The 26,840-nt window shown below is 53.2% G+C and overlaps 1 protein-coding gene across 2 annotated transcripts in view; it reads right to left on the reverse strand.

Annotated features, from left to right (window-relative positions):
- Positions 1-2,637: 2,637 nt before the first annotated feature.
- The window catches only part of SEZ6 (seizure related 6 homolog (mouse)), a 50,352-nt gene continuing 26,149 nt past the window's right edge, over positions 2,638-26,840 (reverse strand). Inside the window, exons 4-17 of one of the 2 annotated variants that reach the window (XM_011940832.1) lie at positions 17,052-17,247; positions 10,666-10,851; positions 8,508-8,676; positions 8,208-8,374; positions 7,404-7,598; positions 7,048-7,186; positions 6,739-6,935; positions 5,677-5,871; positions 5,076-5,267; positions 4,773-4,970; positions 4,437-4,475; positions 4,070-4,187; positions 3,879-3,981; positions 2,638-3,696 (exon numbers count right to left, since the gene is read on the reverse strand). In XM_011940832.1, coding sequence (XP_011796222.1) covers positions 3,667-3,696; positions 3,879-3,981; positions 4,070-4,187; positions 4,437-4,475; positions 4,773-4,970; positions 5,076-5,267; positions 5,677-5,871; positions 6,739-6,935; positions 7,048-7,186; positions 7,404-7,598; positions 8,208-8,374; positions 8,508-8,676; positions 10,666-10,851; positions 17,052-17,247 — 2,124 coding nt within the window. In that variant the 3' untranslated portion in view covers positions 2,638-3,666. Of the gene's footprint in view, positions 3,713-3,878; positions 3,982-4,069; positions 4,188-4,436; positions 4,476-4,772; positions 4,971-5,075; positions 5,268-5,676; positions 5,872-6,738; positions 6,936-7,047; positions 7,187-7,403; positions 7,599-8,207; positions 8,375-8,507; positions 8,677-10,665; positions 10,852-17,051; positions 17,248-26,840 lie in introns of both variants that reach the window. The other variant, XM_011940831.1, reaches the window with a different exon arrangement.

Raw genomic sequence — 26,840 nt, forward strand, 5'->3', positions numbered from 1 at the left:
TCTGAGGGCCCGGCTCGCATTCTGGGCGGGGATTCATGCTCCTTTTCAGGGCGCCAGCTCCTCCCCTTGGTATCGCCGTCAGAGATGGGCGGTTATTGCTGCCTGATGGTGGATGAAGCAGTGGAGAAGAAAACTGCATCGTTGTGCTTGACACTAGGGGTTTAGTTGGAGTTGTTGCTTCGTAGCTGTGCTCGGCCCACTTTTAATGTTAAGGGACACTTACCATTCTCAGAGTCGTAAAACTAGAAAGGATTTAGAGACCATCTGATTTAATCCCCTCGTTTCTAGATGCTCAGGGAGGAGCAGTGATCTGCCTAGGTCACATTGTGCATTTATGGCAGACCTAAGAATTAGATTTCTTGATTCTCAAGCCAGACACTGTCCATTACACCATGTCGACTGTGTCTAAGGAATTGCTATGCTTTCTTTGGGTACAGTAAGGAGGATGAGTTAGGTAGAGTAGGGATGTCAGTGTACAGAGTCTTAGGTTTCTGTTTTCCTGACTTTTCGCTTTTCTGATGACCCTCTTGGTGCCTGGAAAGAATGATAAAGTCATGGATGGTGGGGTGGAGAATGTCATGTGAATTGGCTGCTCTCTGCTTTCTACCAGCCTGAGCCGACAATAAACTTCAGTGGCTGTGGACCAGAGATGTGGCCCTCAGAGAGGGGAGGGCTGAGCTAGATTGTTAGTATGAAAGAGGCAAGATTTTCTATCTCCTACGGCTATACTTTATGCCACAGGCTCTCAGAGGTTAGAACCTCATGTGCCCTCTCTCTTTGGCTTTTTTTCCTACTGCTCAGGGCCCAGCTGTGCTGCTGTGTCAGCCTGAAGGCATTATGGAACAGATAAGTAAGCCATTGGCGTCCATCCACTGAACAAGGCTTTGCTTTGATCAACACCATCAGTTGCAGCTGATAATAGGAACTATGGGCTAATGAGGGAAATAAGACTTGGCTCTGTTGACAAGAGCCAGGGAAACTTCACACACCTTCCTCTTGGAACTTGGAGGATGAGGTTAGGCCAGTGGGGCCAAGGAATGGTGCCACCTTGGAGAGCTCCCGCCCTGACAGTTCAGGGGGGATTGAGGAGCGAGCCGGTGGGATACAGATGCCTTTGGAAGTGACCTCTTGTGGCTAATCTAGGCACTGCACTCTGCATTGACAAGAGCTTCTCATCCTTCAAGGTGGCTTGTGGTAGAGCCAGGGGTAGGCAGCATGAGTGGTCAAGACTTCCCTGTTGGAACACTGTAGAAGCAGAAGGTGCTGGTTGCTGCTATTATTTCTTTCATGGATTTTTCTCTACTGGTTTCCGAGCTCCCATAATTTCCTGTTGCCTGCCTCTTGCTGTTACTCTTGGAGAGCAGCGATGCAGGGCACACCTCTCAGCATGGAATGTGCATACTGGGGGGCGATGCTGGGCACTTTCCATCTTGGTAGGTACTGGGGTCCCTAGGGAAGGGGCAAACTTTTTTTTTTTTTTTTTTTGAGATGGAGCCCAAGCTGGAGTGCAGTGGCCGGATCGCAGCTCACTGCAAGCTCCGCCTCCCGGGTTTACGCCATTCTCCTGCCTCAGCCTCCCGAGTAGCTGGGACTACAGGCGCCCGCCACCTCGCCCGGCTAGTTTTTTGTATTTTTTAGTAGAGACGGGGTTTCACCGTGTTAGCCAGGATGGTCTCGATCTCCTGACCTCGTGATCCGCCCATCTCGGCCTCCCAAAGTGCTGGGATTACAGGCTTGAGCCACCGCGCCCGGCGGAAGGGGCAAACTTAAGAAGATCCTCCCAGCCACCTTTTTCCGGAGTCCATGGTTAGAGCCTTTGCCTAACTTAGGAGACAAGCCTCTAAGCTGCATTACCACTGCTCCCGACGATCTGTTTTCTAGCGCCAAACCAGATTAGGGCTTCATGTTCTGGGGATCAGTCTCTGTTTCCTATTCCAATTTCCCAAGCCTTGCTTACTCAGAAATAAGGGGAAGGAGAGATGCATCAGGCTTCCTGAGCCTAGTTAGCATTGAGAAGGGCATCAGTGGCATTGAGAAGGGATTTGGGAGTGTGTTAGCCTGTAGTTCTGGACCTGGTAAGAAGGAGGAAATAAGGCATTGGGTGGATGTACAGTGGGGTTCCTGGGCTCCCACATCCCTGCAACATCAGCCATTGGGGCCTCTGATTTTGCCTGCCATCTGTTGCACTGTCCCTTTTGGGACAGGGGACCCTGTTCAACTGCATGTAACAATTTCTTTTAAAATAAAATCTGAGCACTTTGGGTGGCTGAGGTGGGAGGACCACTTGAGCCCAGGAGTTGGAGACCAGCCTGGGCAACATAGTAAGACCCTGTCTCTACAATAATTTTTTTTTGTTTTAATTAGCCATGTGTGGTGGTCTGCACCTGTAGTATTAACTATTCAGGAGGCTGAGGTGGATCAGTTGAACCTTGGAGGTCAAGGCTGCAGTGAACCATGAGCCAGCCACTGCACTCCACCCTGGATGACAGAGTGAGACCCTATCTCAAAAACAGTAGTAATAAAAATCTGAGGATGACTGGTTGGTGGGTCTAGCATGCCTTCTGGTCCTGAAGTCCATATCCCATTTATCTCCCACCTCCTGTCCCTCCAAGAAAGCATCATTCACGTGGCCATTGCTTTTTTTTTTTTTTTTTCCAAAAACACCATTTTAGTAAGGAAACAACAGAAATAGAAGATTGTTCTCTGGCTGGAGGCCAGACCCCATATAATACATTACATGTACAAAGTGGTTTTCAGCTAGCTCCTGGGTGTCTCTCTGGGGCTCTCCTACCACCTGTTTCGTGCCAAATTCCTGCATCCTTGGACCTCTGCTCCTCTCCAGAATATGCCCACCCCCTCCCCTTATGCCGTAACACAGTGGCCAAGAGGAGAGCCTGACAAGTGGCTGGAATTGGAGGAGGGACTATTGGGATGAAGATGTTTGTAATAGCCAAATAAACGTCGGAGGAAAGTCTCCCTCTCCTCAGGGTATAGGGCGGTCATGGAGAATGAGGTGTCCTGCTTTGGTGTGGAGCATGAGTGCCCAGGGAAGCCGTAGGTGGGGGTAGGGTCCCCCTGAACCCCTTAGGATCTCCTAGAATTACTGCCTCCACTGGGACAGGGCAGGAGGCGGAACTGTCCAGAACTTTAGAGAACTAGAGACCTCCCAAGAGACTGATGTTGGCATGCCAGGACTACCCAGAGGTCATCATTGAGAGGAGTTTTGGCCATTGGTGATGGCCCTGTGAGGAGCACCCTGGTGCAGTTTCCACCATGGTCAAGTCGACCCTGCTGCAGGTTGCTATGCCAGGGCAGGATGGTGGTCATATGGAGAAAGGTACTCCTGCTCTGCTTGTGTGTTCCAGGCTGGTCCAGGGCATGACGAGGCTCAGGATGCTAGCTGTTGTTGCTTGTGCTCCAGCTGTGTTCTATCCACAGGTAGATGCCCCATGACATGGGCCCAAAGAAGGGCCCCTAGTGGGCAATGACACCAAGAAAATAGGCCATGGTGGGCATTGCAGGCAGGGAAGGGCACAACTTCTTGAGGGATTGGTGGCATCTCCTCCCAGATGGTATGTACAGGAGGTGGAGGGACAGCAGGAAACAAGGAGCCTTGCTGCTGGACTGTGGTGCAGGTCTGAGTTGGCTTCCCTAGGCTGCTCCCACCTAGATGGAAACTTCATATTCTCTCGTCTCCTGCAAAGGAAAGAGACTGCTGGGAGTTGGAAACTTGTATTAGGTTTGCCAGGCCATAATTCACCTTCCCTAGGAAAAGGAAAAAAAGTGAGAGGGCTTGGCAGGACCCTCAGGGTTATCTGCCCAAAGAAGCAAAGAACTGGGTCTTGGATAAGGTGGCAAGGTTGGCATGGTTTACTTACTCCAGTCTCATAAGTTGGATTGTCAAACGCTGACTCTACGGTAATGCGGTTGTAGGGGCGGGGGCGTGTGCGGGGCAGCTGCAAGGAGCTTTTTCCCTGGAGCCTGTGGGGCAGAGAAGCCTGTGAGTCAGGAGCACTGGTTAGGAGTGAAGTATGCAGGTATGCAGAGCAGAAAGAGAAGCCAGACTCACCTGGTGAAGTAGAAGTATACACCTCCTACCAACACCACCATTGCCACCAGTGGCAAGAAGATGGCAGCTGCAATGTGGGCAGCATCCAGGGTGCTGGAGGCAGCAGGCGCCTTGGCAACTGAAGACACAGAGGGTGGGAGTGGAGCAGAGGTCTCTGTCACCTGGATCCCATATTCTCTCACCTCTGCCCAAGGGCATCTGGCTACCAGCTCCCTCTAGCTGACTGGGTGCAGGGAAACTTTTTACCCTGCTAGGCCCAAACCCCTCTCTTTCTCTGCCCTCCATCCTTGGGAAGCCCATGACCTGGGAACCGTGAGAACCAGGACCAGGGAGACCACTTATGTGGCCCTCAAGGGTGGAGACTCACCATCCAGGCTGCGGCTGTTGTAGAACCCATCCAGAGAGGCTGGAACAAAAGGGGAGGGCCAAGGGCAGTGGGTGAGCCCAATGGCCCAAACCACTAAGGCAGGGAGCGGAGGTAGTGGGATGATCATAGGAAGGATTTGTCCAAGGAGAGCCCACTCCAGCATTTGTCTTGGTGATGCCAGATCAGAAGGATCTGGCAGAGACTGGGGAGACCAAGGGTCTATTCTATTACTATGAAGGTGGCATGGGCAGGTGGTTCTGGTTCTCAACATTGGACATCTTTGTCAGAGCAGCTCTATGGGCCAGGGAGGGTTTTGAGGAGTGACAGGGCACTCACCAGCCCTACAGATGGGTGGTGGGTCACTCCAATGCGAGGGGTGCCCAGGCACACACTTGATGCTGGCCTGGCCTTTCAGCACATAGCCCGGGGCACAAGAGAAGTGGATGGTGGCCCCTGCTGGGTGTAGCCGCTTCTCAGGACTTCGGGCACCATTCTCAGGGGCACTGAGACCATGGCATGGCTTGAGCTGTTCCACTGCAAAGCAGGCAGAGCACAGTGAGGGTGTCATGCCCTTGGCCTCCAAGGCAGCATCTTTTATCTCCAACTAGAGGTTTTCCCTCCTACTCAACTGACACTTACGGAGACATTTAGGGGCCCGGTCACTCCACTTGGGGCTGCCAGCCTGGCGATCATGGCAGGTAAGGATGGAGGTGCCCGTCAGCACAAAACCCTGGTCACAGATATATTGCACGGTGGCCCCCACAGGAAACTTGGGGCTGGATATGAGGCGTCGGCTGTGCTCCACATCTCCGGGGTCATGGCAGGAAGTCACTATGGGTAGGGGATGATGGGGAGAAGTACCCCAAGGAGAACTAAGCAGAGGCCAGTCCACCCTGGCTTTGTTCCAGGCCAGCTAACTTCTTCATGTCATATAGGTCTACCCCCTATGTGTCTGTCCATACCATTGTGCTGGTGTGTCCCCACCATTTGTCCCCTTTCCATCTATTAGGTTCGATAAACACTGATTGGCCATCTACCAGGAATGAAATACTTAGAGTATTTGGCTGGTAACACCATGAAAAGGTATCATCCCCATTTCACAGATGAGGAAACTGAGGCTATAAGAGGTAAAGGAACTTTGAGGATACTAGCTAATAACAGCTACAGTCTGGTTCAGAATCCAGGAGAGACGTGTGGAGGTTGCGTTGGGAAGGGGAGCATGGGGAACAGATATACTCACCCCTCTGGCATGAGGGCAGATCCTCACTCCAAGTCAGGTCCCATTGGCACATGAGGACACTGGATCCCACCACCTGGTAGCCAGGGTAGCACTGGTAAGTGACCACAGTGCCGTGCACTAGCTCAGGCTGTGATGGGCTCTTCCAGCCATTGGGGATCTCAGGCAGCTCCGGACATGTGTCATTGCGGGGCACCTCTGGGGGCACAGAGGCACAAGATGCAGGTCCTCGGCCAGCACCAAAGTGACTGTCCCCTCATCTTGAGGGCACTCTGGCTCCTTCTAGTTTGTCCTGGACCTAGACTGTCCTGAGCGGGCTTAGGGATCCATTCCTCTCTTCTCAAGGGCCCCTCCTTGACTGCCTCTGACATGGCTCTGTCTCCTAGATTCCAGGGTTAGCATTTAAGCTTTGGCCTTACTTCCAAAAGCACCCTGACCAGTTCCTTAGGCCTGAGAGACGGGGCCAGGCAGCGTGAGGGAAACTGTCACTTCTATGAAAGATTGTCAGAAAGAAGCCAGCACCTTTCCTTAGTTCCCCCATTTTTGTTTGAAAGTTGTTCTGGCCAGGTGCAGTGGCTCACACCTGTAATCCCAGCACTTTGGGAGGCTGAGGTGGGCAGATCACCTGAGGCCAGGAGTTTGAGACCAGCCTGGCCAACATGGCGAAACCCTGTCTCCATTAAAAATACAAAAATTAGCCAGGCATGGTGGCATGCACCTATAATCCCAGCTACTCAAGAGGATGAGGCACGAGAATCACTTGAGCCCAGGAGGTGAGCAGAGATTGCACCATGGCCTGGGTGACAGAGGGAAACTGTCCCCCCCACCAAAAAAAAGGAAGAAAAAGAAAGTTGTTCTGCTGCCTACCCAAACCCCTCTTGCCACTTCAGAATTCTGGCTCCCTTCAGGGCAGATGGAGAACAGGACTAGCTTCCCCTGGGTGATCCCTGGTGCTTTTCCAGCTTCCTCTTGTCTGAGAGAGCATTCAGGCACCTCACTGCCCTGGCCTCTTTGACTTGCCATGGCTTGCTGTCTGCACTCTGAGTGGGGTAGGGACAAGCTCACCAAAGAAGTGGATGACGAAGCCCTGCTGGTAGCCCAGCACTGAGGTCCCGGGGTCCGACTGGAACTGAATGGTGACATCAGCCATGGAGGTAAAGAGCTTGAAGTGGCTATGGGGCCCTGAGTACTGGCCCAGGACCCGGGCTGTCAGGTCATCCCCATCATAGAAGGTAAGTACATCACCAGGGCCTATGCGCAGCCTGTGGAGGAGGAGCGTCAGGGCAGAGCCGGCTCAGGGGCCCGAGGATGGGCTGGACAAGGGATATCCCCAGACCTCAGGAGTTGGCTCGGCCTGACCCGGTAGGCACTCACACTCGGACGTCCAGCATGATGCGCTTGTCTTCTTCCACATGCACACCCCAGATGCAGTCCTGCCCACGACCGTAGGGCTCTGGCCAGTTGGGAGAGAGCACCACACCAGCTGAGTCTGTGATCTCCCCGCTGCACACGGCTGGAAGGCAAGGGAGGTCCAGAAGGGTCTTTTCCAGCTTACCACGGTGTTGCTTACCATCTGCCCACAGGAGTGCCCACCAGTTGCTGGGATCCCCCACCTCCTCCTTGGAGGAAGCCTGAACCACGCATATCACAGGGCCTCTGTGGCCCCAGGCTCTGTGGCTGTTCCCTTGGTACCCACCCTGCTTTTTGCCCATCCACTGGTGCCTACTGACCTCGGCAGGCTGGCTCTGTCTCATTCCACTGGGGGTCGTGGGGGTCAACACACTCGATGAGGATGGAGCCCTGCTCCAGGGTGTAGCCAGGGTCGCAGCTGAACTCCACAGTCGTACCCACAGGGTAGGTGGGTGCGCTACTGCTGAAGTTGCCGTATTTGACAAAGGGCTCATAGCAATGGCCCTGCTGGAAGGCTGTAAACCACAGGGCCCAGCCCAGCTCAGCCTTGACTGGTATTAAACATAGTGGGCAAGAATCTCCCTACTTCCCTCCCCAGAGCCTTTCTTTTCCTGGGTATGAATGACAAATATATGTCCTGGGGTTGGAGCAGGAAGGTGATGGAGGAGGAACAGCCAAGAGCATCCATCCCTATTATGCTCAGGAGGCCATCTTGATCACCATGCTGTTCCCAGTGCCTGGTTTTGTGCTTAGTACACAGAAGGTATTCCATACATGTTTTTTGAATGAATTAATCAATGCATGCATGCATAAATGGTTCTAGAATGTCTACAGCAATTCTTTCTTAAGGGTTGAGGCCTTTTTTGCTTTTCAGAATCTGGAGAATTTATTCCCTTGGACCACAGGGACTGGGTCCAGGCAGAGGTTTCCTGCAAAGCTGGGGTAGGGATCCTGGACCCAAAGAGAGGGGCAGGGAAAGGGGGCCTAAGTACCGAGTGAGCAGGGGCTGACTTGGAAGGAGTGACAGCATGGAGGCAGAGAGGGGTAGGGTGTGGGAGAAAGACCCTAGGCCCGAGCCCATCCCCCTGGACCCCCCACCCCCAGTGAGGCCCCAGCAGGCTCACCCTCATAGCGCAGGGCCATGCCTGCAGCTGCCCCGCTGCTGTCAGTACTGAGCTCGACAAAGAAGTGTTTGCCAGAGCTGAGCAGGCCCTCAATGGGCAGGTATTCCACCTCATAGGAATCATACACCGGTGGGGCCTCCACGTTGTCCCCATTGCGAATGATGAGCCTGAACCAGGAGAGTGGCAGCTATGTAGGCTGGTGGCTGACCCAGAGGGGGTATGGCCCCAGGCTTGGGTAGTGTCCCTCCAGCAGGGTATTACCAGGCCAGGCACTCCCATTCCACTAGGACAGCCCCTCACCTGTCATCATCCTCTGCCAGGGAAACCTTCTCAAAGTGCAGGTGTAGACGCTGGCCCTCAGGAGCCTCAAGCAGCCAGTGACAGGTGAGGTTGTTGCTGTAGTTGCCCGGGAAGCCTGGAGAGACGATGCGGCCGGTGGTAGCGTTTCGGATCACTCCGCCGCAGGCAGCTGTAAGACCAGGACAGGACGTAGCCCAGGCCCCTGCCTGAACCCAGGTAGCCTAACATGCATTCCTCCCTTTCCCAGCTCTGTATCCTCTGCTTGGAGCAGTGGGGACCTTGCCTCCCTGCCATCTTTGCTCTCATGGTCCTGAAGATAACCTTTTAGCCCTGTGAACCTGCATCTCCAGGCATCTTGAGCTCCAGAATCCTGCCGCCTAACCTTTCACACCCCTGGGGCTCACCAGGGCATCTCTCTTGACTGTGGGTAGATGTGTCACTGCCTGCTTGTGTGCCCAGGTAAGTCACTTTCCCTCTCTGCTGACTTCTCTAGAAGGCCGACTCTCCCCAGGTGGACTTAATTAAAGCCCTTACTGTGGGCTTCAACTTTCTTGGAGTTAAAGCTGAAAATAGCATTCAAGCCCTTTAAGAATCCAACTCTCTCTAGACTCTGCTTCAGTCCCCTCTCCCCACATACCCTCTCCTTCAGGCACACTTCACTGTGTCCTCACTATCTCATGCTATTTCATGCCTCCACACCTCTGCATATGCTGTTCCAGGAATCCACCCCACTTTCCCAAACTAATATTTCTGAAATCCTTCCATCCTATCTCCTTGGGAAGCCTTGCTTGTCTCCTCCCTCATCTTGGAGTAGCTTTCTGTCCCTCAGGCCCCTCCACCACTCTGCCTTTACTCCTATTGTAGCATCCTCTGCACTGAGCTGCTTGCTGGCCTCCCCGCTAGATCCTTGAGGGCTGAGAATACATCTGTGTTATTCATCTCTGGTTGTGCCTGGCACCCAGGAAGAATTTATAGAATGAAATAAGATTGATGGCTGGGTACGGTGGCTCAAGCCTGTAATCCCAGCACTTTGGGAAGCCGAGGCAAGCACTTTGGATCACCTGAGGTCAAGAGTTCGAGATCAGACTGGCCAACATGGTGAAATCCCATCTCTACTAAAAATACAAAAAAATTAGCTGGGTGTGGTGGCATGCACTTGTAACCCCAGCTACTCTGGAGAGTGAGACAGGAGAATCACTTGAACCCGGGAGGCAGAGGTTGCAGTGAGCGGAGATTGTGCCACTGCACTCCAGCCTGGGTGACAAAAGGAGACTCCATCTAAAAAAAAAAAAAAAAATTCAAAAGCCTAAGCCCATACCCACTAAAAAGAAAAGCCCAAGTTACCTTTCATACTGCAAATGAACACTGCGTCTTCCCTTCTCCAACAAGTCCCCTTTCATTGGCGGCAATCCCAGACCTGATCACTCAGGACCAGACCTGGGAGTTCCCTTTCCCTTTCCCCAGTTCCCATCAGTTTCTGGAACTTCCCTCCTCTTCTTTCCCCAGATCACAATCTAAGTTCAAACTGTCTTGCCTGGCTGGCCTCCCAGCCATCTCCTGAGGCATTCTAAGCCCCTCCCTTCTCTCATAAGCTTCAACAGCTCCTCAGCCTGTATCCTACCCTGACACTCAAGGCCCTCCCATTGCCTTTGCCACATGTCTCAGGCTTCAGCCAAACCTGGCTGTCTTCTGTGTCCCTAAACACCCTCACCTTCCTGCCTCTATGTCCCTGCCCACGTTGTTCCCTCCATCTGAATGTCAAACCTGCAGTGCCACCTCCCCTAGGAAGCCTCCTAAATGTCCAGCTGAGAATGATTGTGCCCTTGCCTCCCAGGTCACTTATGTCTTTTCATTGGTGCTTGTTACTTCTTGCCCTGGAAATTGGTGACCTCTGTGCTTTCTCCTTTCCCCCTTTCCTGGAAATGTGGGTTCTTTGAGGGCACAGTCCCTGTTTAATTCAGCTCTGTATACCTGTGGTGCCTTCATCTAGTAGATGCTCAGTAAGTGCAGGTTGGATGAATGCCACTGAGGTGCGTGGCCATTTTCTGGCTTCCTTATGAAGAGCAAATGAAAGTGGCAGACAGCAATAGAGAGCAGGGAGGAGCCCCTACCTCACTTCTCTGCTCAGCACTGAGCCCTTTCGCCTGGGGACACTCACCGATGCAGACAGGCTCCTTTGAATCCCAGAAGGGCTGGGTGGCATTGAGACAGGTGAGACGCCTGGCGCCCTTCAGCTGATAGCCAGTGGCACAATGGAAGCGGGCACTACCCCCTGGGTGGAGGCTGGTGACAGTCACATCTCCATAAGCTGGGCGATGGGGAAAGTGGCAGCTCAGGAGATAGGCTGCAAACAGAGAATGGGCGACACTGTGTACGTGTGCAGGGTGGGGGCGGGAGCTAGGCCATTGGTGGGGGGAGGTCTGCCTCAGTCTGCCTGGAGGTGTCATTTGGGGCCAGAGGAAGCACTAGGAGTTCCAAAATGACTCCAATCTCCTCCCTAGAAGGTGTCAATGATATTTCCGGCAGCCTGGGCTGGTTAGTGGAGCAGACACAGAGCTGGAAATTAGAAGGGTTGGGTTCTGGCTCAAACTTTGTGACACTTTAGGCAGGTTATTTAATCTTTTTGTGTGTGTTTCCTCATTTGTTAAATGAGGTTTAAAATCCCAGCCCACCCACAGGGTTACAGTGGGAATAAATGGGATAGTATTTTATCTAGCTTGGTATCCCTGGTACCCAGCTGATAATATATCTTCAAGATATGCTTATTGAATGACTCTAGACATGAAAGCACTCGAAACAGTGAAAAACCTATACTGATGTAAAGTGTTGATACTGTTTTTCCTTTAGGGAATAAATATGAATTGCAGCAGCAAAGACTGAAGTCAGACGGTAAAGGCTTTCCCAGTATTCACTGAGAAATGCTAAAAAGCTTGATGTCAATGATTGTGGACTTCTTTTAAAAACAGAATGGCGGCCGGGCCAGTGTCTCATGCCTGTAATTGCAGTACTTTGGGAGGCTGAGGCAGGTGAATCACCTGAGGTCGGGAGTTCGAGACCAGCCTGACCAACATGGATAAACCCCGTCTCTACTGAAAATGCAAAATTAGCAGGACATGCTGGCACATGCCTGTAATCCCAGCTACTTGGGAGGCTGAGGCAGGAGAATTGCTTGAACCCGGAGGTGAAGGTTGTGGTGAGCTGAGATTGTGCCATTACGTTCCAGCCTGGGCAACGAGAGCAAAACTCCATCTCAAAACAAACAGCCGGGAGCGGTGGCTCAAGCCTGTAATCCCAGCACTTTGGGAGGCCAAGGCGGGCGAATCACCTGAGGTCGGGAGTTCGAGACCAGCCTGGCCAACATGAAGAAACCCCATCTCTACTAAAAATACAAAAATTAGCTGGGCGTGATGGCAGGAGTCTGTAATCCCAGCTACACGGGAGGCTGAGGCAGGAGAATCGCTTGGACCCTGCAGGCAGAGGTTGTAGTGAGCCGCGGTCATGCCATTGTGCTCCAGCATGGGGGACAAGGGCAAGACTTCGTCTCAAAAAGCAAACTTACAAACAAACAAAATCCAGAATGGTGGTAGGCTGGGGCAAGGTGGGAGGGTTGCTTAAGGCCAGGAGTTTGAGACCAGCCTGGGCAACATAGTGAGGTATCCCCATCTCTATAAAATTTTTTTTTAAAATAGCCAGGCATGGTGATGTGTACCTGTAGTCTTAGCTACTCAGGAGGCTGAAGTGGGATCGCTTGAGCCTAGGAGTTTAAGGCTGCAGTGAACTATGATTGCACCACTGTGCTCCAGCCTAGGTGACAGAGTGCGTCCCTGTTTTGAAAAACAACATCAAACAAGAAAAAGATGGGGACGAGGGTAGGGAGGCAGTGCACTGCCTTCACTGAAGTTGCAGGAAGAACAAGTCCTGGGAAACCTGGTCGCTTTGGAATTGTCATACCAAATTTGACCAAATGGTGGCAGCAAATCCTACAATACAACCTGGCATATCCGGATCCTGGGGTCAAGCTGGGGTGGTAGCTAAAAGGCTCAACCCCATGCAGTGGCTCACTCCTGTAATCCCAGCACTTTGGGAGGCTGAGGCGGACGGATGGCCCGAGGTCAGGAGTTCAAGACCAGCGTGGCCAACATGGCAAAACCCCATCTCTACTAAAAAAAATACAAAAATATTAGCTGGGCACGGAGGCAGGAGCCTCGGGAGGCCGAGGCAGGAGAATCGCTTGCACCTGGGAGGCAGAGGTTGCAGTGAGTCGATACCGTGCCACTGTACTCCAGCCTGGGTGACAGAGGGAGACTCCATGTCTCAAAAAATAAATAAAATAAAGTAAAATAAAAATAAAATAAAAGTGAAGATCCGGCCGGGCGCAGTGGCTCATGCCTGTAATCCCAGCACTTTGGGAGGCCAAGGTGTGTGGATCACAAAGTCAGGATTTCAAGACCAGCCTGGCCAACATGGTAAAACCCCATCTCTACTGAAAATGCAAAAAAAATTGATCTGGGCGTGGCGGCACCTGCATGTAGTCCCAGTTACTTGGGAGGCTGAGGCAGGAGAATTGCTTGAACCCAGGAGGCAGAGGTTGCAGTAAGTGGAGATTGTGCTACTGCACTCCAGCCTGGGTGACAGAGCGAGACTCTTTCTCAAAAAAAAGTGAATATCCTGGCTTGCGTCTGAGAGGTGAGAGCAAAGGCCTGGAGGGGTCAAGGAGAGGCAAGAGGCTTGTGCTACAGAGCCTGATAACCCTTGGGGTGGTCAGAAAAGTGAGGATTGTCTAGACTGAAGAACTTGGGTCTTGGGGTAGGGGGCAGCCCCACTGATGGTATCAGGTAAATGGGAGGAGAGGGCCATGCAAGGCCTCTGTTCCTGGGTGCCTTTGTGTGAATAGAAAAATGGGCCCTCTTTCCTCCCCCCATTAAAAAGAAAAAGAAAAAGGGGCTGTCTCTAGGCAGATCAGGGTCCATAAATTTGAGTTTTATGACTTTCACCTGTCCTGTTACTATATCTGTGAAAGTGGGAGGAGAATTCCGCCTCTTCTGTCTCTCATGGGGCTCTGGAAAGAATGGTCAGTAAGTGGCTAGTTGTGCTTGGCAGGCAGTACAGGGCAGTGCTCAGCAGGTGGGCTGTGGGTCAGACTGCCTGGGTTTGAATGCAGGCTTCTTCCCTATGTGCTGTGCCACCGTGGGCAAGTTACCTAAATTCTCTCTGCCTCAGTTGCCTCATTTATCTACCCATTTTCAGTATTACATCCAAGGTTGTGGAGGTTAAGTGAGAAGACATATGTGCAGTTCCTGAACAAATGCCTAAGACATCAGCCTGCTGTTTTTTTTTTTTTTTTTTTTTTGAGACGGAGTCTCGCTCTGTGGCCCAGGCTGGAGTGCAGTGGCCGGATCTCAGCTCACTGCAAGCTCTGCCTCCCGGGTTCACGTCATTCTCCTGCCTCAGCCTCCTGACTAGCTGGGACTACAGGCGCCCGCCACCTCGCCCGGCTAGTTTTTTGTATTTTTTAGTAGAGACGGGGTTTCACCGTGTTAGCCAGGATGGTCTCGATCTCCTGACCTCGTGATCCGCCCGTCTCAGCCTCCCAAAGTGCTGGGATTACAGGCTTGAGCCACCGTGCCCGGCTAGCCTGCTGTTATTGTTTGTAATCTTGATTAATAATAGCACCTCACATCTGTATGTACCTTCCAGATTCTAAAATGCCTCCACACTCTTCTTTCTTGATGTCTACAATATGCTTGGGAGGAAGGCAGGCAAGGTAGGGGCTATTAGCCCGTTTTCAGATGAAGAGAACAGGTTCAGAGAGACCCTGTGTCCTCATCACACAGCAAGGAAGTGCTAGACCAGGAACTTGAAGCTCCTGGGCTCTGGAGCCTTCTTGCTTTCCACCGCCACCCCAGCTGCGTCCCCATTTGAAGTAGAAACTTGGGTTAAGGAGTCAGAGAAATCTGAGAGTAACAGACAAGCCTGCTCTGGGTGGTTGTCCAGGGCAGCCACTCACAGTGACCTGGGGAGAGATCCCAGGCCAGGATGGGATGGGGAAAGGGGTGGGGGGCACCACGCCCAGAGTGGGGGAGGTTAAGAGGTTAACTGACGCCTAGTGGGGTCTAGACCATGAGCCCGACTCAGGCTCAGCATTTCCCCCTACATCTTCCCCCTTGAGTTCTTATCACAACTCTAGTAAGGGAGGGCCCTCATTTCACAGATGAGGAAACTGGCCTGGAATGGGGTGAGGGTAGGAGGCTGGGGGCAGACAATGAAGCCCCCAGACTCCATAGTAGTTAAAGTACCACTTCCCAGGATGAGCTTCCTCCTGTTGCCATGACAACTGTTCCCGGGGAGCCTGCACCACTGCAATCTGTTGGGTTATTTTCTCACTGGAGTCTTTCTGGAGCCAAGTCCAGTGCCAGGAATGCTGGGGATGGAGGAGGGGAATGTCTGTCAGGGCCGTCTGCCTCCCCACCCTGCCTGAGGCTGTGGGAAGGGAGGTGGAACTTGGTCCTGCGATGAGGCCCTTGTGAGGGCTCATCCTTGGGACCTCCAACATCAGCTTGGACAGCTCCAGCACAGGTGTGGGTACTAGGCCCCTCACCCCCTCTTCTGGCACCCTCTTTCTCTAGCCCACAGAGATTGGCGTGTGAGCACACGTTCCTCCTGTTCCCATCTCTGGGATCAGGGCTAATTACAGCCTATAATTAGGGGAATTACACTCATTAAGGCAAGAGCTGATCATTGACAAAAACTGGGCTGACGAGGGAGGGCTTCTGGGAGCTGAGAAGGAGGCAGGACCAGGCCAGCTCTCCCAATCCTTCCTTGGAGGTTGCTCCCCCTTGCTGGGCCTCCAGCTCACTGCCATTCAGCCACCTTTGTCTGGCCCGACAGAGAGGAGGTCCAGAGTTTTATGCAAAGGAATTTGCAGCAAGAGAGAAGGTTACCATGGCGTGAAATTATGCCTGCTGCCAGGGAGGATTGATGAGCCATTAGGGAGGCTAGCTGGGCCGCCTAGACGTTTCACCCTTGCCTCAGCTGGGCCCTTGCCTCTGCCAAGCCACTCTACAGCCCCATCCACTTCCAGGCTCCCTGCTGCTATGCCAGACTGCTCCCTTAGTTTGGGTGGAGGGCTGAAGGTGGGGTGAGTGCTCCTTGGGTGGGGTTCCAAGCAGCCCCATCTCCAGAGTGCTGGCTCTTCTGCCTGGCTGTGGTCCCCTGCAGGGCCACAGAAGTGGTCCATGACAATGCAAGACAATCCCGTGATTGTTCACACCAATTATTTCCCTATTAGTTCTCCCTAGTCTCAACTAGTTAACCCATGCAAAGGATCAAGCTGACTTTGTGCTCGGAGAGGGGGATGGGTAGGAGGGACACAACTGAGAGAGCTTCGAAGTCCTGAGCCCCTTTTCCTCCATTTCCCATCCTGCCAGTCATGTAATACTGGTTTCCTTAATGGAGCATGTGCTAAGCACTTGATGTGTACCATTTTGCTTAATCCTAACCATGACTTTGTGGGGTAGGTGTTTTGTTTTCATATTACAGCAGAAGGGTCAGAGAGGTCAAATGACCTGTCCAAGGTCAGTAGCCAGTGAGGAGATTCAAACACAGATCTGCCCATTGCCTGAGTCTGTGATTTTTTTCATTACATTGTGCTGCTCCCTTATTTCCAGAGGTGTTCTGAGCTGATTGGGGCATGGGCCAGGTCAAGGTGGGTGAGGCAGTTCAGGAAGGGCAGTCTGGCAGCTAAGACCTCCAGATGGTCATTGTCAAATCCCTTTGACCTTCACCCTCTTGCATAGGGGGAGGGCTTCTATTGTTACTGCCTGTTTAAGTGTCTGCCTCCTCTTGAGAAAGAACTCCTTGAGGACAAGGACGTTTTGGTGCATCCTGACATTGCCAGTGTCCAGCACAAGCCTGGCAAAGAGCAGGTGCCTAGGAAAAGTTTGCTGGATGGATGAATGAGGGACAATGGGCACACCTGGAGGCTGCCTGATCCTGAGTCAAGACCAGCTCTCTGCCGGGCGCGGTGGCTCAAGCCTGTAATCCCAGCACTTTGGGAGGCCGAGACGGGCGGATCACAAGGTCAGGAGATCGAGACCATCCTGGCTAACACGGTGAAACCCCATCTCTACTAAAATACAAAAAAATTAGCCGGGCGTGTTGGCGGGCGCCTGTCGTCCCAGCTACTCGGGAGGCTGAGGCAGGAGAATGGCGGGAACCCGGGAGGCGGAGCTTGCAGTGAGCTGAGATCCAGCCACTGCACTCCAGCCTGGGCGGCAGAGCGAGACTCCGTCTCAAAAAAAAAAAAAAAAAAAAAAAAAAAACCAGCTCTCTGCAGGGTGGTGGGTGGAAGAGAGAAGATCCTGGAGGTTTCAGATGTGCGATACTTACCTCCAATTGTCCAGAGCTTCACTGAACACTTGTGCTATGTGTCACTAGCCCCTCCCTGCTTCTTCCCTCTAGGATGTAATTGCACAGAGACCCATCTCTCCTGCAAGGAGGGCAGTGAGTCTGGGCTGGTTCTGCCTTCAGCTACCCAGGCCTTACCTTGGTAATGGAAATGGAAGGTGCCAGGGCCAGCCGGTGGCGGGAGGCTCTGGAACCTCAGGGCCGCTTGGTGGGTGGGGCTGCGGATGACTTGACCCCGCAGCAAGAAAGACTGGTTGGCCAGGGGCAGTGGGTCAGGCCCCCCCAGACCCTCCACAGTCACTGTCTCCCCTTCCCGGAGGCTGATATTCTGGACCTGCCGGTGGAGTAGAGAGAGGAAAGCAAAGCAGTCAGGCTTCTTCCTGCTGCCTGGATCCTGCCACCCTCAGGATCCTGCAGGCCCCGGACAGATCAATCCTCAATGCCCCTTGAGCATCGGAGCCCCCAGCCCCTGAGCCGGGCACTTCAGCAGTGCAGGAGCTGCTCATCTCAGTGTGAGACAGAACCAAAAATTCAGAGATATTAAGTAAATTATCCAAGGTCACATAGAGATTCTTAGAAGGACTGGGATTCGTAAACACATCTTTCTGTCTCCAAAGCTTTTCAGATACACCAGCTGCTTCCTGTCCTTCCCCTCCCTGGGCTCTGTTTTCTCGTCTGTAAAGTAGGGATGGGGGAGGTGTATTGAACCAGATGGTGTCCGATGCCCTGGTCAGCAGTATGAGGTCTTAAGTGTCAGATCTACGTGCCCAGCTTCCCCTGGACATCCCTGTTGGATGCCTCACACCCAGCCTGCCTCATGCTAGGTGACTGTCTTCCCCCAGCCAGCAGTTCCCCTGGGAATGATCTTGCTATCTCCCTGGGTGTCCAAATCAGAAAATGGCATCTTGCCTCCTCCCTCATACCCAATCAGTCATTCAGTCCTGTCAAATGGATCTCAAATCTATTCATTACTCTTCATCCCCACTGCCACTTTCCCAGCTCATCGCCATTACTGCGCACCTACATCACTGCAGCAGCCTCCTGGCCAGCCTTCCTGCCTGTAGGGCTTAATCCACTCCTCCCTCTACAGCAGTATTTTCTGAACACAGCCAGTTAACAGTCTTAGATCTGTTGCTGATCATGGTGCTTCCTTGTTTAAGTCCTCCAGTGGCTCCCCATTGAGTCCATGAAGCCCATAATATGTAGTCCAAACTCACTCCTTGCTTAGCCCTCAAGGCCCTGCCCAACTTGGCCCCTGCTGACTGTCAGCTGGGCCTTACACCATGCCCCTCCACATGTCAGCCGTGATTCTCTGTCTCTTTTTTCTGAGCCTCTTTCTCCGATCCTTTCCCCTGGCTGTGACAGGCTCCTCTGCTACCATGCTGATCTTCAGGCCCTCAGTCCCTTGAGCGTCTTTCTGGGCTCCATGCCTCCACTCAGGCAAACAAGGATTGGACAAGGACAGACTCTGCCCAAAGGGAAATTAGCAGCATGGCTTGATGGAAGGAACACTGGATTGATTGGGAGCCCAGAGATGTGGGACCTCATCCTAACCATGTGATCTTGGACAAATAAGCTGCTATTTGAACTTCGGTTTCCTCATTTTATAAAACGAACTAGTGGAGTTCTCTGCTACTTAAAACGTGGTTCCTGGACCAGCAGCATCAGCCTCACCTGGGAACTTGTAAGAAATGCAGAATCTTGGCTGGGCGCTGTGGCCCACGCCTGTAATCTCAGCACTTTGGGAGGCCGAGGCAGGCAGCTCACCTGAGGTTGGGATTTCAAGACCAGCCTGACCAACGTGGAGAAACCCCATCTCTACTAAAAATACAAAAATTAGCCGGGCGTGGTGGCACATGCCTGTAATCCCAGCTACTCGAGCAGCTGAGGCAGGAGAATTGCTTGAACCTGGGAGGCGGAGGTTGTAGTGAGCCGAGATCGTGCCATTGCACTCCAGCCTGGATAACAAAAGCGAAACCCCGTTTCCCAAAAAAAAAAAAAGAAAAAGAAAAAGAAATGCAGAATCTCAGACTCCACCTCAGACCCACTAAAGCATGCTCTGCATTGTAACAGGATCCTCGGGCAACTCAAAAGCACTGATCTACATGGGCTCAAGTTTTCTACCACGTTGCTCTGAAGCAGGGTCTTCAAGGGTTGACCACCTGGTTAAGTGGCATCGGTGAGTCACCAAATCCTTCCCAATCTTATTTCCCAAATACTCCAATGGGTTCCTCTTCTCTATCCTTTTGTTACTGTCCTGGCCCTAATTACCTCCTGCCCATTATTTTTCACTTGAGAATGGCTTTCTGTCTGTCTCACACTTGCCATCCCCAACTCATCTCCTGCTGATTTCAGATTGCTCAGAGGACACGGTCCAAACTGCCCAGCTCACATTTGGTGCCAGTGTCTCTGCAGCCCTCATGAATGTGCACTGCAGCCACAGACCACCCCTCACTTCCGCCCCCTGGGCATCCACATATGGGACTCTGTGGGGGCAGTGCCTTCCCTTCTTCCTCTCTTGATGAAGCTGGTCATCTTTTCAGATCTCAGGGCCACATCCTCTGCCTCCCAGCCTAGGCCAGGCAGTCCTTCTGTTTCAGACTCCTCCCACTGGCCCCTGCCCATCTTGCTGTTAAAGCCCAGGGTGGCATGTTGGGTCACAATGCCCTCTTCGCTGGCCAGTCTCAACAAAGATGTGTGGAAAGAGTAAATGTGTGGGCTGCTGGAGGAACATTCCCCATCAGATACCTGTGAGCTGAGAAGCATAGAGGCTGCCGAACCCAGCCACGTCTAAGGAGATGGCTGCTGCGAGGCTCAGGGCCCCTCAGACTGGGTGCTGAGAAGAGATGTGCCCTGGGGACTTCAGAAGGGGCAGCTGGGCAGGGAGAGGTCCCTACCCCTGCCTGAGAGGAAAGACCTGGTAGGTCTTTGGGCTGAAGAGAAGGCTCAAGGCAGGGTGCTGGAGGCCGAGGCATCTCCTCTCTGTGAGAAACTCCCCACCCAGGCACGTTTGGGCGGAGGCTGCCTGACCATCTGCTGGGGACATTCCTCAGGGAATTCCTGCAGCAGGCGGAGGCTGGATGAGGTCCCTTCAAACTTGGAGATTCTGTGATTCTAGAGTTGGGAAAACAAGACTCACACACGTGGAATCTGTAATTATCGAGAGATGCCAGGCAGCATATAATTCCGCCTTAAGTGGCACCGAATGCAGGCAGCAGGAATCCTCGGGGGGAAGAGCGAAGGGCTTAGAGGCTCAGGGAAAGCGCCTGAAGCAGGTGGGTCTCAGAGCGCCTTGAAGAGAGGAGCACTGGGAGAAGGAGGAAGGGAGGACGCTCACTACAGGGAAATTACCACGAAAGCAAAGGCAGAGAAATATTACTAGAAATTAATTTGGATTTTCTTCCTTGTTCCCCGTATACCTCTGGCTTGACCTCTAGCTTCTTGCTCCTCATCTTGCTGCTTTGGGGGACCAGAGAGAAGCTGTAGTGACAGAGTAACAACAATTGCCATCATAGAGTGTGTCAAACCTTGTAGTAGGTGCTTTTCATCCTCACCACAGTTCTATAAGGTAGGTGGTAAAATACCCACAAGTAAACAGAAGCACAGAGAGGTTAAGGAACTTGCAAAAGATCACATAGGGGTTAAGCAGTCTTGCCTTGCTGAGACAAGGCAGCTCTCTATCCTCCTAACTTCATGGGGGCATCTTCTGTAGAAATAGACATCTAGACTTTTTTTTTTTTTGAGATGGAGTCTCGCTCTGTCGCCCAGGCTGGAGTGCAGTGGCCGGATCTCAGCTCACTGCAAGCTCCACCTCCCTGGTTTAGGCCATTCTCCTGCCTCAGCCTCCTGAGTAGCTGGGACTACAGGCGCCCGCCACCTCACCCGGCTAGTTTTTTGTATTCTTTAGTAGAGACTGGCTTTCACCGTGTTAGCCAGGATGCTGACCTCGTGATCCGCCCATCTCGGCCTCCCAGAGTGCTGGAATTACAGGCTTGAGCCACCGCGCCCGGCCATCTAGACATCTTTATTCCTAAGCTCCAGCCCCACCAGGTTCAACAAGGAGATGGGTCTTGGCTTGGCCTGGCTTTTTTAAGATGTTGGGGTTTGAGTTCCCACCAACCACCCTTGCTCCTAGCAGTCTGTCAAGCTGGGAAAACTGAGACTGAGACCTCTGGTCCCTTCTGTTCTGGGGGAGGCATGGCCTTTTCAAGCTGGCCTGGCTCCCAGCCCAGCTTGGTGGTGAGGGTTGGGATGAGAGTGTGGAATGAAGTGGCTCCTGTCCAGAAGGCTCCCTGTTCTCAGTCAGAGGCTGTCTGTGCAGCTCTGGTCCCCTGGGTTTCAAGCACCCTCTTGCGAGTCTGCTGCAGTGGCTGGAATGTAATTTGTCACTTGTTTGAGGGCCAGGCTGACAGGGGCCAGACAGGGCTGGGTGTCAGACAGGAGGGGTGATGAAGTCTTGATGCAATTTGCAGGCATCTGTAGAGCCTGGGAGACAGATTGAAATGTCAGCTCTGTTCATGAGGGCTGTCTTCCATACCCATAGCCAGTGATAGGAGGGGACCTGGGGGCCAGGCAGGGGGAAGACAGAAGCAGAGGGAGCTGAGGACAATTCCTACAGGACCCTGGGCTGTCTAACACTGCCCTGCTTCCAGCAGACCATGGGGTCAGCTCAAGGAAGAAATATAGCCACTTTGAGCCATTTGAGGTCCAGCAGACCCTTTCCAGGATGGGAGGTGGGAAGGATTCAGGTTGTCTTCTGCCATCCCCTAGATCAACAGCCTCATCTGGCCTGTCTGTCCCCACAGAAGCTGTCAGTCAGGCCTCCAGCACTTGCCCTAATGGCGTAACCCACAGGTGAGATGGCACTACGGTTTTTGTACACATTTGCACCAGTACAACCCAGCATAGGCAGATGAGCCCTAAGATGACTCTCGTGTGCGATCCCCACCCCCAGATGCTGGCTACAGGTCTCCCAGGCTCTCTTGGTCACCATCACCTGTGTGTACTCAGACACAGACCCACTTACACGCACACAGCCCCTCAAACGTGCCTAGCATGTGCAGGCCCTCGCACACCTGTGCTCCCTCACAGCAACCATAGGCTGATCACGATTTTCCCACAAGAACCTTCGCAGTTTTCACATCCATTATGTCTTCAGCTCTCATAAAGCCTCAATAAAGAAGGCAGGGCAGGCTGTTTTCCTGCACTTTATAAATAAGGGAACCTCATAATCAGAGAATTTGAGAGATCCTCTTTGGTCACACAGCGAGTCCAAGACAAAACCAGGACTCTAGGCCAGGACTCCTGATTCCTGGTCCAGTGCCCTGTCTTGCGTGCTTGGCAATCCCAGGCCCTCCCCAGAAATGGGAGAATTCCAAGTGGGCGTCCTCCAGAATCAGGCAGGGCTGACTTGGAAAGGGCATCTGGGGCAGATCCTGACAGGTACCCGTCTCCACTTGGGCCTTCCACTTTGGATTTGCCTTGTGCCACAGACAGGCCTATCTCCTGGGCCAAGGGAAGAACAGGGGCTTTTGAGTCTTGGATTGAATCCTGGCTCCATCACTGACCAGTTGAGGGGCCTTAGGCAAGTCCTATGACCTCTCCGAGCCCCAGTTTTGCCTGTGAAATGGGGATAGTTTACCTACTTCATGGGTTTGTAAGGATTTGGTTAGATCCTGCCAGGAAGGGTTTTAGCACACAGGGGCACAGTGGTAGCAGTCATCTTTCCATTTAATGGGGAGATGTGGGCCACACCCTGGTAAAACCTTGGCATTTGCAGCAGAAATGATAGCTGGCTATGAACTTACTTTACCCTCAGGTCTGCCAGGGCTCTGCCTGGGAGGCACTGTACCTTGGAGCCACCCTTTCCCTGGCCCAGGCTCTGCAGCTGCCAGGAAGCAAGCAGCAGAGCCAAGAACCTGAGGTGCCCCTGCTCAGTCAGGCCTATGAGGGAGCTTGCTGACCCCAGAGAAGGAGCTACACTCAAAGGGACTGGCTAGGAGGAGCCAGGTGCATCATATGATTCAATCTCCTTTTGTAGAGAGGTAAACTGAGGCCCAGAGAAGGCCAGGGGTTTAGCTCACAGAGAGATGGGCCGCAGAGCCAACACTGAAACCCCAGTCTTACAAGACAGACTCTGTGCCCTTCTGAATTGGCATTTATCCAGAAAACCTTATGGCGTAATGTCTGTTTTAGGGATGAGGAGAGTGGCCAAAATCCATGGGGCTAGACCTGCCTGCACCCTGTCATCCCTTTTGGATGAGCCTGCCTAGAGCCAGGAAATATAAAGTTGCCCAGGAATTTCACCCAACTGACCCCCTACCCGCTGCCCACATCAGGCCTGGTCCTGACCTGGCTTAGAAGGGCAGAGTATTCTGCTATCAAACTATCAGTTGGCCTGGCATGGGTGAGCTGTGTGCCAATAGAGCCACCTGGGGCACGAGGGCAGGGACTGTGGGCAGCTGTGCCCAGGCTCCAGATGGTACAGAGGGCAGCCAAGCCAAGATGGAGGCTGGCAATGGGAAGGCTCTTGGAATGCCAAGTGCAGACAGAGGCAGGCGCCAGGCCCAGAAAGGCCTGGAGCCCTCAGGGGGACACTGACTGCCTGGGGCGGGGCTGGGACCCACATGGGCCATGAGGCTCATGCCCACCCATCCTGAAGGAGCTTCTCTGGACCTCTCAAGAAAGAGCCTAGCCCAGTGCCTGATCCCCAGATGAAGCAGGCAAGCCTCCTTGGATCACAGAGGGCCTGACCTGGCCTCCTCCCTATGGATGGCTCAGACCTTCGGCCTTAAAGGGCATCAATAACTGCAGCACCATCAGAGGAGGTGGGAGGCAGGAGATGAAGCAGGTTATGAGAGGCTGTGGTCCAAGCCATAGAGAGTAGGGCTTTTAGGGATTCTGGTACCCTGAGGCTGGTCCTCCAAAAAAAGAGGGAATTGAGAAGGTCTTGCTCAAGGCCCCAGACTTTAGGCAAGGGCTGTGGTCTCATGCTAGGGGCCCAGTATGGTGTTTGGCTGCTTTGCTCAGGGGTGTGATTTGTGGGTCCCTAAGACAGTCCTCTCCTCCATGGCTCCTGTCACTCTCCTTGTCCAGACTTTGTCCCATCTATCTGCCCTCAGTGATCCCAGTGAATTCATAGAGTGGCGGGTGGGGAATTCTCCATGACGGAGGGAAGCCACAGGCAGTCCCTTCTCCCCAAGCCTGAGAAGCCATGGGCAGCTCTGTAGGCCTTCCAGCTGCCCACCTATCCCGCCCCCAGTGTCCAGCATGGCCTGACCCAACTGTCAGCCTGGGCAGAAGGACGCTGCTCTTGGGCTGAGCCTCTGGCAGGAGTGTGATCTGGAAGCCCTTACGCTTACCCTCTTCCCCTACACAACAAAGCCACCTTTCCAAAACAGCCAGGGCAGCCTTCAAGGACCAGGCCTGCCACACCAGCTGCTGCCCAGGCCAGACTTGGTTGCTGGCTTCTCATCCTACAGATCTCAGGCCAGGTGTCATCACCTCCAGGAAGTCTTCTCTGACCCCCAGGCTGGTGGAGTGTGCCCATCCTGTGCTTCCCATCCCTATTCCCGCCAGCACTGGGCATTCCATGGTCATTGTTCTTTCTTCCCTACTAATCGTGAAGGTCTGTGTCCCCAGTGCCCAGCGCAGAGCGTGGCACGGAGCAAATTCTCAATGTATATTTGTGGAACAAATCCACTCAACAAAACTCATTAGTTAGTGATTAACTGACCGACTTTTGGCAAATCCCTTTTCTTGCCTGGGCCTCAGTTTTTCCAACTCTCCAGTGGGTATTGGTGTGTAGTGTAGAAATTCTTCAGCTCCCAAGTGGCCTGGGTTGGGGTGGAGGTTGCCAGAACTAGCCCTGGAAGAAGAACCTTAAATCCTGCTTAGTTCTGGCTGATTCTGTGTCTTGCTCCTTCCCCAAATTGGGTGCTGACCCAGCTCTGGCCACCCTGTGCCCGCCACCCCTCCATGGCTTCAGACTATCTCAGGCCATCTGGGCCGACAGTGTCCCCAAGGACCCTGCCTCCATGGTACCGAGGTGGAGGGTGGGGCCAGCATCTGCCACATTTCCTGACAACAATCCAGGGCTGTGGCAGGTCTTCGTCTCAAGGTTGCCTGGTAACGGCTTTTGCATTCTGATAAAAGAAAAAAAATGTGGCAGCACCAGACAACAGACACGGGGTTTGTGTGAGGGGGTGGGCCTCCAGCGTGGGGCTTTTGCCTGGGCCAGAGGGGGGGCAGGCAGAGCCAGCATCTTGCCCCATTGTGGAGGGTACCAGGGCTGGGTTCAGCCTTGTCCAGTGGGCTTCAGTAGGGGTAGTAGTCCTTGAGGGGCAGATAGAGCCTCCCAGGCCTTCAGGGTGGCACTCAGCCTGGCACCTGCCCCCTCCACCCCCTTTCCCACACCTGCAGCTGGTGCCTTCCACCCAGTGAGCCACAGCCGGTGCCACCTCTCATTAGGTGATGATTTTACATTAATTACCTTAATTAAGCAGTGCTGAGTGCTAATGGCTTGTGGGGGGTGGCTGTTCCTAATTACCCTCCCAGTCAGCCCAGAGTGAGGGGCACAGGGCTTGGCAGAGTAGGAGGAAACAGTTGTAGGAAGAAGGGGAGGGGCCCAACAGGGGTAGGAGAGGGTCCCCCTGACAGGGTCTGATTCAGAGACCTGGACCTGACATCCTGAGAGGGGAGGGCTGGAGGCATTGCCCCAGGACAGGTCTAGACGACTCCAGGCCCCAATTCAGGGACACGCAGGAATTGGAATGGGCGGGAAGCAGAACAGAAGGCAGGGAGCAGGGAGCAGGACACACTTCTCAGCGCCCTGCCAGATTCCCTCAACTAGGCTAAATGCCTCTCTTGCCCACCCCTCCTTGCCCACTCCAAGATTCAAGTCAAATGTCACCACATCCCTTCCTTCCTCCATTCCTTTGTCCAGTCATTCAGTCAGTGCATGGAGTGCCCATTCTGGGCTCTTCACTACAAGGCACCCCTCAAGGAGCTCACAGTAGCTGGGGAGGTGGATGGCTATAAATAGATGGATGGAAGGCAGACTGCTGAGAACTAAGATGAGGGATGCCCCAGGCTTTGGGGATCTGAGGGAATTCCCAGAGAGGGTGATGCCAGGGTCGAGTCCTAAGGGAGGGCATCGTGGGATGACTCTTCCAGGCAGAGGGACCAGCATGTGCCGTTGGGACTTGGGAAAGAAGGTTTGGCCCATTCAGTTAGCTGAAAGCTATTTAGTGCAAAGTAGGGGTAAAGAACAAGGGAAGGAGTGGCTAGGGGTGGACTCAGAGATTTAGGTGTCCTTAGAGAGGTGTAGGGGGCAGGACTGATTTGAGAAAAATGACTGCAGTAGAGGTGGAGATGGGTAGAGTAGGGAGCAAGTGTGGGCGGGGGGACCAGTGAGGCAGCTACTGCATCATCAAGGGAGGGATGGTGAGGACTAAACCATGTGTGGTTGCAGGGACAGAGGGAGAGAAGCAGACGGATTTAGAGGGGAGTGTCATGGTGACAGAATTTTGGGATGAATTGATGGGACTGGGGGAAGAGGGACAGGGAAGGGCCAAGGTGACCCCATGTTGCACATCCAGGGACACCATCCACATTGCACTGTGGTGGTTCTGCTCCAGGTTTCTGACCTGGACAGGAGAGGCTCTGGGGGAACAAAAGGAAGATTTGGGTTTGTGGAGGTTGAGGAGCCTGTGGGACATCTGTGAGGACCTGCAGCCTCAGGCCTTGGGATTAAGAGAAAGTCTTAATTCTAATGGAGGGATGAGACAGCCCAGGGAGGCTGGGGACAGGAGGCTGGGCTGTAGATCTGACTTTCTTATCAGCTGATCACCTCTCTAATGGTGTGGTCAGCTCTGTCTTCCCCCACCTCTGCATCCCAGAAGCCAGCACAGGACCTGAGGAACTGCT

The sequence above is a fragment of the Colobus angolensis genome, unplaced genomic scaffold (assembly GCF_000951035.1).
Source record: "Colobus angolensis palliatus isolate OR3802 unplaced genomic scaffold, Cang.pa_1.0 Scaffold193, whole genome shotgun sequence".
NCBI lineage: Eukaryota > Metazoa > Chordata > Mammalia > Primates > Cercopithecidae > Colobus > Colobus angolensis.